This window comes from Panicum hallii, chromosome 4 (genome assembly GCF_002211085.1).
Source record: "Panicum hallii strain FIL2 chromosome 4, PHallii_v3.1, whole genome shotgun sequence".
NCBI classification, from domain to species: Eukaryota; Viridiplantae; Streptophyta; class Magnoliopsida; order Poales; family Poaceae; genus Panicum; species Panicum hallii.
The window spans coordinates 7,061,107-7,074,092 of NC_038045.1; the positions used below are offsets into that span (position 1 = coordinate 7,061,107).

General features: G+C 39.9%; 1 protein-coding gene across 3 annotated transcripts; it reads left to right on the forward strand.

Moving 5' to 3' along the window:
• The first annotated feature begins 304 nt into the window (after positions 1 to 304).
• LOC112888596 (histone deacetylase 1) lies at positions 305 to 6,245 on the forward strand. Of its 3 annotated transcripts, XM_025954847.1 has the most exons (8): positions 305 to 994; positions 1,086 to 1,526; positions 2,362 to 2,592; positions 3,814 to 3,905; positions 4,009 to 4,072; positions 4,650 to 4,730; positions 5,620 to 5,677; positions 6,109 to 6,245. In XM_025954847.1, exons 1-8 carry the CDS (start codon positions 455 to 457, stop codon positions 6,114 to 6,116), a joined length of 1,515 nt encoding a protein of 504 aa, XP_025810632.1. In that variant the 5' UTR covers positions 305 to 454; the 3' UTR covers positions 6,117 to 6,245. The 3 variants fall into 3 exon arrangements, with proteins under 3 accessions (XP_025810632.1, XP_025810631.1, XP_025810630.1); XM_025954846.1 differs by lacking the exon at positions 6,109 to 6,245 and having other exon boundaries at positions 5,620 to 5,815; XM_025954845.1 differs by lacking the exons at positions 5,620 to 5,677; positions 6,109 to 6,245 and adding an exon at positions 4,919 to 5,410 and having other exon boundaries at positions 306 to 994.
• The last annotated feature ends 6,741 nt before the right edge of the window (positions 6,246 to 12,986 follow it).

The following is a 12,986-nucleotide window of genomic DNA, read 5'->3' on the forward strand; positions in this document are numbered from 1 at the left end:
GCATGATGGTTGGAGCTAGACGACAAGTAACACCTATTATTCGGTCACGACTTTCATCTTCTCCCATTTACTACCTAGAATATTATTAGGATACAAATTAAAAAATCATTTTACTATTTACTACCCTATAAAACATTTCTTTGTTAAGATCGAACTCGGTATTCGGTAACCCTAGTCATACACAAAGGAGTAGTAGAACAGTAGAATCCAGCTAAAGGTCAAAAGGCGCGGATCTTAAAGCACATCTACGAAAGAAACGGTAGCACTCGTCGTTGCGGGCAAGATAAACGGCTACACCTCCCCAAATTCTCACCCCACCCGGACGGACCCCCGTCGGTCCTACCGTCCCCGAGCCCCCAACTCAAACGCCGCCGCCGAGCGCCGAGCGCCCCGTCGAAACCCAGCCCAAAAGCGCCGGCAGGAGAGAGGGCGCCGCCGCGAATCCGGCAGGAGGATGGACGCGTCGGCCGGCGGCGGCGGCAACTCCCTGCCGACCACCGGCGCGGACGGCTCGAAGCGGCGCGTCTGCTACTTCTACGACGCGGAGGTGGGCAACTACTACTACGGGCAGGGCCACCCGATGAAGCCGCACCGCATCCGCATGACCCACGCGCTGCTCGGCCGCTACGGCCTCCTCGACCAGATGCAGGTGCTCCGGCCCCACCCCGCCCGCGACCGCGACCTCTGCCGCTTCCACGCCGACGACTACGTCGCCTTCCTCCGCTCCGTCACCCCCGAGACGCAGCAGGACCAGATCCGCGCGCTCAAGAGGTTCAACGTCGGCGAGGACTGCCCCGTCTTCGACGGGCTCTACAGCTTCTGCCAGACCTACGCGGGGGGATCCGTCGGCGGCGCCGTCAAGCTCAACCACGGCCACGACATCGCCATCAACTGGGCCGGCGGACTCCACCACGCCAAGAAGTGCGAGGCCTCCGGGTTCTGCTATGTCAATGACATCGTCCTCGCCATCCTCGAGCTCCTCAAGTACCACCAGGTATGCCAAACCCTCTTGGATTTTTGTTTTTTTCCTCAAAAATCAACAATAGGATGGATGGAATTACCAGTATTCTGTAATTGCATTGTAGCGCGTTCTGTACGTGGATATTGATATCCACCACGGTGATGGCGTGGAGGAGGCATTTTACACCACGGACCGGGTGATGACGGTCTCGTTCCATAAGTTTGGGGATTATTTCCCTGGGACAGGGGACATTCGTGACGTTGGACACTCGAAGGGGAAGTACTACTCACTGAATGTCCCGTTGGATGATGGTATTGATGATGAGAGCTACCAGTCATTGTTCAAGCCGATAATGGGCAAGGTGATGGAGGTCTTCAACCCTGGTGCTGTCGTGCTTCAGTGCGGTGCCGATTCCTTATCAGGTGACAGGTTGGGCTGTTTCAACCTGTCTATTAAGGGGCATGCTGAATGCGTGAGATTCATGAGGTCTTTCAATGTCCCGCTATTGCTGCTTGGTGGTGGCGGGTATACCATAAGAAATGTTGCACGATGTTGGTGCTATGAGGTATGTAACAAGGGTGTTTCCTTCATGGAGGAAAACACATTTTGTAATATGTTTCATTTGTTTGTTATTATACTTATTTTCAGTATTGTGTGCTGTCAGTTTTTAACAATGTAGCTAACTAATTTGCTAATATTTATTTTTTCTTTTTAAAAGCTATAAGTATTTTTCAGTTTCCATGTACTCCCCTTGTCCTCTGACATCAACTTTTCTGTAGACCCAGTAAAGCCCCTTGGCTTCAGTCTACCTTTGTGCAAAAGTAAAAAACACATTTTTTGACTGCTGCCTGTGTTCCTAATTCTGTTATAACTTAGTTTTGATTTATTAGGATATTTTAGAGCAATATTTGAAATATCAGATTAGTTTTTTTGAACTAATCTACAAAGTATGATAGATTCTGCTAACTTTTTTGCCTGCATTGGCATGAAGCATCTTTCTTTTACAGAAGTTATTTTGCAATGTTGTTACCCAATTTTTTACTTGCTGAGTGCTAACTAGTGTCGTTTTCCTATAGTTCACATGAAGTGTTTTGAGTCTACTGAGATTCCATAAGAATTTGATTTTCGCTATTTACTATGTAATAAAGTAGAAGTTTAGTTGTATGTTAATAACTTATGTCTGAACTGAATACTTTCCCCCCTTTTTCTTCGAAGACTAGCTCTTCCAAGTTCCAATTCATTCACCCAATTATATAGTAGATTGTGCTCTTATCAATGAAATTGGATAAGACTATGCAACTATTGTTGAGTGCTTGGGGGCTAATATTGCTTTGCTTAATATGATTAGTTATCTGCATTTTTTTGATTGATCCTTCTTTCCTTCATATTTTTTTGAGCAGACAGGAGTTGCCCTGGGTCATGAGCTCACTGACAAGATGCCCGCTAATGAGTACTATGAGTACTTTGGTCCAGATTACACTCTACATGTTGCTCCAAGTAACATGGAGAACAAAAACACACGGCATCAATTGGATGATATAAGATCAAAACTTCTTGATAATCTATCAAAACTGCGACACGCTCCTAGTGTCCAATTTCAAGAGCGACCTCCAGAGACTGAGTTACCTGAGGTGAGCATTCTGTTACAAGCAATAAATTAGTTGCATTCTGTTGTTTTATCCTTTAAAATAGGTCAGGTACAAAGATAAGAGCCGTTTAATAGAGTTGCTGTGAGCATGACCACTCTGAATTTCAGATTGCCTCTTGGTATAACTGGGCGAGCAGCTCCCTAGTAACTGATGATGAGAAATAATCATTGAAAGTTGTGACTTAAATGGCACCTCAATGTTCAATTACTTCGGGAGTGACACTGCTTGCTACTTGTCCAATTTCCACCCTCGAACTAACACAATAGTCCGATATTCAACCTTGAACTACAAAACCGGACATCGGGGGTCATCCAACTGCTGAAACCGGACAAATTTTGCCCTTTGAGTGGTTTCGAAGGTGGTCTTATATTTTTTTGAAAATTAAAAAAATCTGATTAAATCTAAAAAACAAATCTAATTCATTTTAAATCAGAAAAATATGAAACTGGTATCAAATTTTTTCTAAAAAATGTAACTTATCTGTTGATGCTCTATTTGAATCTTATTATTCAACAATAACAGGCATAAATACAAGCAAACATTTACCAGGAATAGGAAAAACTTGGATCCGAATAAACTGACAAGTAGATTACCAACAGATATGTTACTTTTTTAGAAAAATATTGGCACTTGTTTTGTATTTTTCTGATTTAAAATCAGACTGAACTACTAGTTGAACTGCAAAAGCTGGAACAAATGAGAAAGAAACCGTGTAAAGATGTGGGTTCACCGGTTCTGTGAAGCTTACATGCAACACACAGAGTAGGTTCTGATGAACTCTATACCACCTTAAAAGTTGCAGCCTGGGTTGCAAAGAGACATCCATATGAAGAAACTACAAACACCTTGAAATGAGAAATGACAATGCTCAGAAACAAAATACGAAAATAACAACAAGCCCTAAACATGAAAAGCACAATACGCCAACACCAAATCCAACTTATCATGAAGTGCAATCACAAAAAGCACAACACCCAAAAGTTGAATAATGCAACCCCAAACTCAAAAAATGCAGCTCAATAAGAGATGCAATTCCATGGTGTGTACAAATGCAGAATTCAGCGAAAGCTTCATCCCATCTGTCTGCCACTATGGTGGGAGATGTGACATAAGGAGGGTTCTGCTGCTTTTTCTGCTGCTGCATGCAATAGATAAATGATTCATCATAATATTATGGCTAATCTGTGTTCTTGTTTCGTACAGCAAGATGAAGATAAAGAGAATGCTGATGAAAGAGGTGATGCTGATTCTGATGTGGAAATGAATGATGCCAAGCCTTTGGAGGACTCTGGAAGGTTATTATTTTTACTTGTTTCTTCAACATTAATGTGATTATAGCAGCAACCGCATCAGGTAGTTATATTGTGTGTTTATACCATGCATCATTTTCTATCATAGGAGAAGCAGCATACAAGGTGTAAGAATGAAGAAGGAACCTGCTGAGACAGAGGGAACTGATCTGGTATTTTTCATTTTTTTTGCTTGTGTTAATTTACATGATCTATGAGCGTGAATTTCAATTTTTTGTTATGCAATTTGTACTTGAATTGGAGGATATATAAGCACTTCTGCTGGGTGATGTGTTGGCATAGCATGCTAGTGCACATGGTACAGGTACGGTAGTTCTTACTACATGTTGGACAGTTGGAATTAGCTAACTTGAATAAATAGTTTTCGTGACACAAATTTGATGTCATTATATTTGTATTCAGGAATACTCCTATGAGTATACTTTTGTATCACAAATGAAATATTAATAGAGTAATTCTTGCTCAAGACCTTGTCCTAATGAAACGAAATATGCCCTATAATTTCAAACAGAGGGAATATCTTTTTCTCTCCATGTGCTTTAGTAATTCCCATGTGATTTCTGGGTGAGCTTGTCAAGATTCTGTACAATCTATTTTACTAGAGGACTTTTTGTTGAAACAATATTAGGATTTTTTTGCAAGAATATGATGCGTGTGTTAACTTTTATTTCCTTAGGTACATATCATTATCTGTTAGTGACATTCTTGTTTTCTTTTTGTGGCATATAGGATGTTAATAGTGTGGCTGCAGAACATTCAAGAGGTAGTGGACCTGTGGCTGATGGAGTTGGGTCCTCAAAACCAACACTGGTAAGTGTGCTTTTGTCTGTGTGAACATTGAATCTATCAACAAATCAAAAGTTACAGGGGGCATGCTCAGAGTACGTGCAGAATCTGTACTTGAGTCCCAAAGCACAGCTGCCTTTTCCTCTGTATAAGTATTGTCCTGTACTCTAGTCCCTAACCAAAGCGTTTTTCTCCGGTTATTATTGTTGTAGCCTAATGATGCAAGTCCAATGGCCATAGATGAACAAGGTGCTCAGAAAGTTGAAACAGAGAGCTCAAACAAATTGCAGGAACAACCAACGATGCAACAGAAACCATGATCAGGCACCTTAACTTAGTACCAGATGCCATTGCATCTGTAGCCTGTAGATTCTTTTTGTGCAAGTTCATTGACCGTAGGCAAGCCATGACCGTTGAAAAGCTGAAGCAGGGAGCTGAAACAAATGTGACTCGAACAGATTATGCATCTGGGCCCATCATGTTTTGTTCATTACATTTGTGTTTCCAACATGTGCAAATGATGGTTTTTTCATCATGGAAGCTTTATACTAAACCCCTAGCTGTTGCAGAGGAATTGATGTTATTAAATAGTGTGGACTAAGTAAGCAGTGTTTTTGACGTAGATGACACTTTTGGCGCATGTGACTCTGTAATCTGTTGTAGCTCGGCGAAAGCTCTTTTGGTGGGGGCCGTCTTCTCTCTGATATCTTCATGCTCTAATTGCCTGGATCAGAGCTTGTGGTAGCCTATTAATGGGAAAAATATTGTTCAACAAATGCTTTGGGGCGCCGGTCACAGCTTGTCTTATTTTGCCCTCGGTTGCATTCTTATTGATGAAGTTTTGATTTGCTTATTGATGATGTCGTAATTTCTTCTATATGCTGCCTTTGGATCTTCGTATGGGAAAGTGCAGGTCCCATCCACTGAACGGCCAGGAGAAGAGGGCAGAGGGATCGATGATGGAACGCATGGTTGTCAATCTTGATCCAGATTTACATTTTTACAACTTTAAGATATGCTAGTTTAGAAAGTAGAATATACTCTTTGTCTTACAATTATTTTACGGTTCCACAACTTAAAGTATTACTGAAAGGTCTCAAAAGTTGGTTTTCGTATCCAAAATATTCTGCGGCATCTTAAAATATTACTGAAAGGCCTCAAAAGTTGGTTTTCGTGTCCAAAATGTTCATGCAGCATCTGATTAATTTTGACTGCACTACTCCATCCATTTCAAATTACGTGGATTTCATACATAAATTTTACTATTTATCAAAACATATTGTATGTTTAAACATAGTGTATGTTTAGATGCATAGAAAAATCTATATATCTAGAAAAATCATAATGAGCTAAATTTGAAAGGAATAAAGAGAGTATCTATAAGCTGTGGCATCCCTTGCAGGAACTTAATAAGCTTAGCGGCGTCCCAATAAACACCTGTGGCGTCCCTTGCCGCTGCATTGACACACCACCTGTTGATTTCTCCACCGGGATATTTATGGCCTTGGGTAGTTCAAGTACGGAGAGTGAGGTCTGGGAGGACCAGTTCCAGACGGACGAGCTGCATAAATGAGTAGATGGCACAACAGGAAGGCAACGGATTAATTATTTTGCATGATAAACTGTATAACATTTCATTTTTCTATGCATGTTAGGAGTTGATATGATTTTTTGCTTTCTAGGTGTTACAGAACAAACAAACATGGTTATAGTTTATCAATAAAGCTCTATATGTTTCTTAATGTGCCACTATCAGAAAAAGAGCCTGTAGTACCGGTTGGAAACGCTCGTTAGTACCGGTTGAAACCAGCAACCGAGACTTTTAGACTCGGTCTTTAGTACCATGTAAAACGATCGGTACTTAAAAAGCCTTCTTGAAAAGACCAGCCGGTGCTAAAGGAGCCGCTGCGTAGCTAGGGGTTCATTTAGCACTTGTTGGTTTCACTAACACGTACTAAAGTGGGTTTTCTTTTTTCTTAATGTGTGCTATAAGTTACTCCTACAAAACTCAATATGTATGTTTGCTTGTACACGGAGACAATCTGGCTTAATAAAGTTAGCATATAATTGGAACATGTAATCATCGTGGCCTCTGCAGTAATTGATTACCTAAAATTTAGAATTTTAATTGTTCCTCCCCGAAAAGTTAGCTAATGCAAATTATCCGCGTCTATTGCATTCGTCCATAATTATCCTCAGATTTAACGTTGTTAGGTATGGTGCCAATCTCTCGAGTGCGTTGAAACTTAAGGGGTGTTTCTCGAGTTCGTTGAAATTTAGGGGGTGTTTCTCGAATCTGTTGAAACTTAAGGGGTGTTTGGTTATCTGAGACTTATAATAAACCCCATCCAATAAGCTCCAAATAAGCCACATCCATCCAAACACCTAGACTTAAAGGTGAGGCTTATTATAAGCCTCTCCATAAGCCCATAAGCCCCTTTAAGGGGTTACGAGGCTTATCTCCCGTGGGTCCCACCAGAAAAAAGTACTTTCCAACCCCTAACCCTCCACAATCCTATCAATTCAGCCCCTTTAAGGATATTAACGAGGGGCGTAAAAGTCTTTTGCTACTACACAGGTTTATTATAAACCCATACACCAAACACCTATTTACAACCAAACATCTATTTAAGCTTATTATAAACCTCTCCATGTGAGAGACTTATAGGCTTATAATAAGTCTCAATTAACAAAACAGGTTCTACTCTATATCTAGCTTAAAATCACAAATTCTCGAGAGAAATGCCGACTGTACTATTAGAGTGCAAGAATAAGAATTCCCGATGTTTTTGTGGTGGCCACTTCTCTCTCGAGGCCTAACGTCCCTGACCGAGACATTACCGGTGTTTTTTCTACAAAAGATCTATTTTCTAATATATATCTAGATCGTTATATCTCTACTATTTTTTAGTAAAGTAAGTAATGATTTCTTGATCCGTCAATCGGAATTCTAATCGGAATCCAGATCCAGATAAATTAATTAGAATCCTAATCGGAGGTTCGGAACATGGACAAATCAATCGGAATCTAATCGGAACCTGGACAATCAATGCTAGCGCCGTCACGATACAACCTATACACGGAGTGAAAGAATATAAAGTTGGTGGTGTTATATAAGTCTAGATAAAATTTGTATTACCTGTTGTAATGTATGGGTACCGCGCTACGTCATAAAGGGCACATCTGTACGTACGAGCCATTGTATTAACTCTTTCTTTGTAGCTAGCTAGGGAGTTACAAGCTTGGACTTTAGAACGGGAGGTCTCAAATCTTTGTATCGTGTTGTCGTAGTCTTAGTGTAAATGGGCACTTATAATTAAAAAAAAGATTGGGGAAAGAAAAAAAATCAGGGGCGGTGGGCACTCACGGTGGCGATTGACTACGCACCGTACTGATGGTGTACACATAGGCTTATGACTATCAGTTCCAGACCGACTAGCTGCATAAATGAGAAGATGGCACAACAGGAAGGCAACAGATTAATTTATTTTTGCATAATAAACTGTATAAAATTTCATTTTTCTATGCATGTTAGGAGTTGATATGATTTTTTTCTAGGTGTAACACAGAACAGACATTATTATAATTTATCAATAAAGCTCTATATGTTTCTTAATGTGTGCTATAAGTTACTCCTACAGGACTCAATTAATATGTCTGTTTTCTTCGACACGGAGACAATCTGGTTTAATGAAGTTAGCATGTAATTGGAGCATGTAATCATCGTAGCCTCTACCAATAATCGATTACCTAATTCAGAATTTTAATTGTTCCTCCCCAAAAGTTAGCTAATGCAAATTGCCCGTATCTATCGCATTCATTCATAATTATCCTCAGATTTAACGTTGTCAGGTATGGCGCCAATCTCTCGAGTCTGTTGAAATTTACTCTAGCTATATCTATAGCTTAAAATCACAAATTCTTGAGAAAACGCCAGCTGTATTACCAGAGTGCAAGAATAAGGGTTAGTTTGGTGGAGCTCCAACTCATTCTGATTCTCTATGGGAGCTGATCTCTAAAAGAAATGATTCTATAAGACAAATGATTCACTAGCTGAAAGTGATCTCTATAATTCTCTAAGATTAACTTTATAAAAAATAGATCAGTGTAAGAATTGAATCAGGAGAAACTACTTTTTTAGCTCCCAGCTTCTTTGTTGATTTTAGAAAATCACTCTACAGAATCACCATAGAATCACTTTTCTCGAAAAAAACTATTTGGCAGGCTTTTTCTGAATTGAGCCTGGAAGCTGCTACGAAGCTCTGGCAGTCACAGCCTAACAATCCCCGATGTTTCCATTGTGGCCACTTCTCTCTCAAGGCCCAACGTCCCTGACGAAGACATCACCTGTATTTGCTACAAAAGATCATTTTTCTAATATCTAGATCGCTCTATAAGTGATAATGAGCACATCTGTACGAACCGTTGTATTCACTCTTTCTTCGTAGCTTGCCAGGGAATTACAAGCTTGTACTTTAGAATGGGAGGTCCCAAGTCTTTGTATCGTGTTATCATACTCTTAGTGTAAATGGGTCCTGATAAAAAAATAATGGGGAAAGAAAAAAAAATTAGCTAGGGGTGGTGGACACTTACAATAGGGATGGCTTTTGCCAGGAGAGCACTGTAGTGATGGTGGGCAACTAGGCCTATCAGGTTCCAGTCCCGCGTAGCCTAGGCGGTCGCTGCTGTCGCCACTGCAGATCATCACAAGCCCCAGGAAAATGATACAAACCACCAAGGACCTCGTCCAAACTTGCCAAATGCTCGGCGACATGGATGAGGTTTCTAGTAGGGGTTCAAGAGGGGAGATGGTGCTTGCTAACACGATGGACAAATGCAAGGCCACGATCTGCTGCCAGCCTCTTGCTCCACTTATAGATTGGCAGGCAAGGTTGGGAGTGGATGACTTTGACCACGTTTTCTACAAGCCGGTAATGTGCTCCATTTTTCTCGTGATGGAACACAACACATTAGGTCTGCCGGGTCTTGTGTGGGTCAACGCCTTGCCGGCATGCACGGGAAAAAATGGGACGAGTGGAGCACGGTTTGGTGCCCATCCACCTCTAATCCTCTATGGTTCCATATCATGCACACCTCTTGAATTGGACCATCAAATACGACCAAATTAAAAGTTTGGAAAAGTACGCAGTTGGTATAAATAAATTGACTGCAATCTTAAACCCTTTTTACAGAAAACAGTAAAATATCAGAGGCCCATATATATAAATCCTCAAGAGCCTGCTTTCCCCTCACCAGAACTCTCGAAAACTACCATATTATGAATCCCCTAGCGTCATCAAAGCGAGGCTGGAGGAGAAGATGCCCCTCAGTCCTGAGCGCTGTTTGTCAGTGCAAGCCTCATGTTCCTAACTTCTCTAGCTAGGCAAATAACCCTTGCCTCCAGCCTATACCAAGCTACCTAACCTTGCCAGTTGCCAAAACCAGCCATGTGCACTTCATGGGAGGCTTTTGCATTTTTTTACTAGAAAAAAAATCGTGCAGGGAACTATATATATATTAGCTCCATACTTGAGGCTGGATCTCTGATATAAAAAATTATACCATTTATTTAATCAAACAAACTATAAAATTAATTTGGATTAACTAGGACTACAAATACGACTGTGCTTCAATATAGGCATTAGAATATTTCATTTGTAGCAAATAGAGACTCATTTCATTCATTGACATAACAGAAACCTCCTCCGTCAGTTTCTAATTATATGTTATTTTATCTTTTCTAGATACATACACTACTAGAAAAAAATCCGTTTCTAAGTATATGTTGTTTTATCTTTTCTAGATATATACACTACTAGAAAAAAAAGGACCAGGTGCAACCGGTACTATGAAGCCGAGACTAAAAGTCTCAATCTTCGTCACCGGGTAAAACACTCGGTACTGAAGGAAACTTTTAGTACCGGGTGAAGATTCCACATGAAGGAGAGTCACATGTGCGGTGCATGAATTTGAACTCAGGACCTCTTGCCTCGCGCGGTACCTCCTTACCATCTCACTTACACAGCACTTGTGATAGAAAGAGGATGCTTTCCTTTTAAATTAATCCGTGGATGATCCTTTAGTACTGGTTGGTAAAACTACCGGTTGGTGTGTTACCAACTGGTACTAATATGACTGGAGCCTTTAGTACCGAGTGGTAACACCAACGGTACTAATGTGGACTTTTAGTACCGGGTGGTGTTACCACCCGATACTAAGAATTCCATAGCTTCGATCCACCTTAAAAGTACCGGTATGAAATAGATTCGGTACTGATGCTTACCGGGTCTAATTTATACCGGTACTTTTAAGATGGACCGATAGTCTTTTTTCTAGCAGTGATAGTTTTTTTAATGTAACTAGACGTATTGTATATCTAGGTGTATAGAAAATAATATTATGTATCTAGAAAAGCTAAAATAATCTATAATTTGGAATGGAGGGAGTGCAATACATGCATATGACTTTCCAAGTCTAATAATGAGACAATAACCTGAACAAATTAGATAACCAAAGAGCCAAGTAGTAATAGTGAAACACGTGTGACGGTAAAAGTTCATGCGACCTACAAGAGTAAATAAACTTCTTGCCAACGTCGTGGAACTCATACCAGAAAAAACTACAGCGCGCGGAAATCTTGCCGATCCCCTGTGAACATGTGGCTACTGAAGTCTACACAGCGTGCAGGAATCTTCGAAAAAGCAATAACATTGTTTGGAAGTGATAAGATGGGATGTGAGACGTCGTTTTCGAGCTGCAACTAGGATTTCCTACGTGCACCGCGGGTCAAGAAATCAATCCGTGGTGGTAGAATCTTGTGTTGTGCGATATTACCTGTAATAATTTTTTGCGTGTAGATATTACCTGTAATAATGCACTATGTCATGCCATTTTTATTATTTCCAAAAAGCCACGAATATAATTAGACTGTCGTTTTTGCTTAACTAGGATCCTCCATCAGTTCACAAATGTCAGCATTTCTAGATTTGACCTAAGTCAATTATTTAACTTTGACTACCAATAATAAAAAATTTATAAAGATTGATAACTTGAAAATGATGTTCCTAGATTCATTGTGAAACCGACTATTATGATATGTAATTATTTCTATTTCAAATAGTTCATTTTTATAGATATTCTGGGTCAAAGTAGTGTATTAGAGATTATGTTGGTGTTCTAAAATGCTAACTTTTGTGATGCTAAATTTTTCTATTTTTTCTCGTCATGTTGTGTCAATTTTGTTGATCATATCAAGCTCCACAACTAATTATTTACAACTATCTAAATATTGATAGTAGATATTTACTTTGCTACTAATTCATGAAAGTGCCTGTCATAATTTTCTAATGTTGTTTTGTAGAGTATTTCTCTTATTTGTTATGTTACTTGATTTAATAAATATTAGTTTTTTATTATGTCCGAGTCCTCTGATTGTCGTACTATTTTGTTTTCTACAATATTTAAGATCATCATTTTCTTGAGAGAATTTTTAGTTATACACGGTTTCCAACTTAGGATATGTTTGGTATGACTTTGGAGCTGAACTCCATCAACTCCAAACAATTTTATAGCCCGGACACCCCAACTCCAAAACTCTATAGGGGCTCTCAAACTCTGCTTAAATAAACTTGGAGTTTTAGAACACTTCTTTTGCAGTTCTAGAACCATCAAATATGAACGATTCAGGTGAAATATAGATGACAACGGGTAATATCCTCGCGGATATTAACTTTGTATATCCGTATCCGTGTACTAAAATCTATACCCGCACCCGCACCCGCACCCGCAACCCGCCACGGGCACGAAACGACGCCCGTATCCGCTATCCGCGGATATCCGCGTACCCGCGGGCACGCCCATGTACACGCAAACTTTAGAAAATCAAGCACATATTATATTTCAACAGCAAATAAACACCATTTATTTAACGAGATAAATAAATCTGAGCAAATAAATAAACTGGTCTCATATATGAATACATGATACATCACACATTAATAGAAACAAACGTATACAACCATACAAGAGTCTGTGTTCAAAACCATTATTACATAAAAGTCCAATTGAGCAAATATTAGAAATCATTAGTCGGAATCACCAGTGCTGATGCAAGAATTCACCTTCATTTCTTCTTGAATGTCTTCAAGACATGACTAGAAGCTAGTGACCCTCCCATCACCGTCATCTACAAACAAGTTTCATTAGTAGCTACAATTTACAGGTCTTGTATAAAAATACACTCTAGAGTACTACCGTTAGAGTATGACGAAGCCAACTTTG

Coding starts and splice junctions, on each gene's coding strand:
- LOC112888596 (XM_025954845.1), top strand. CDS start 455: ATGGACGCGTCGGCCGGCGGCGGCGGCAACTCCCTGCCGACCACCGGC. Junction 1,527..2,361: donor CACGATGTTGGTGCTATGAG/GTATGTAACAAG, acceptor TTTTTTGAGCAG/ACAGGAGTTGCCCTGGGTCA. Junction 4,073..4,649: donor AGACAGAGGGAACTGATCTG/GTATTTTTCATT, acceptor TGTGGCATATAG/GATGTTAATAGTGTGGCTGC.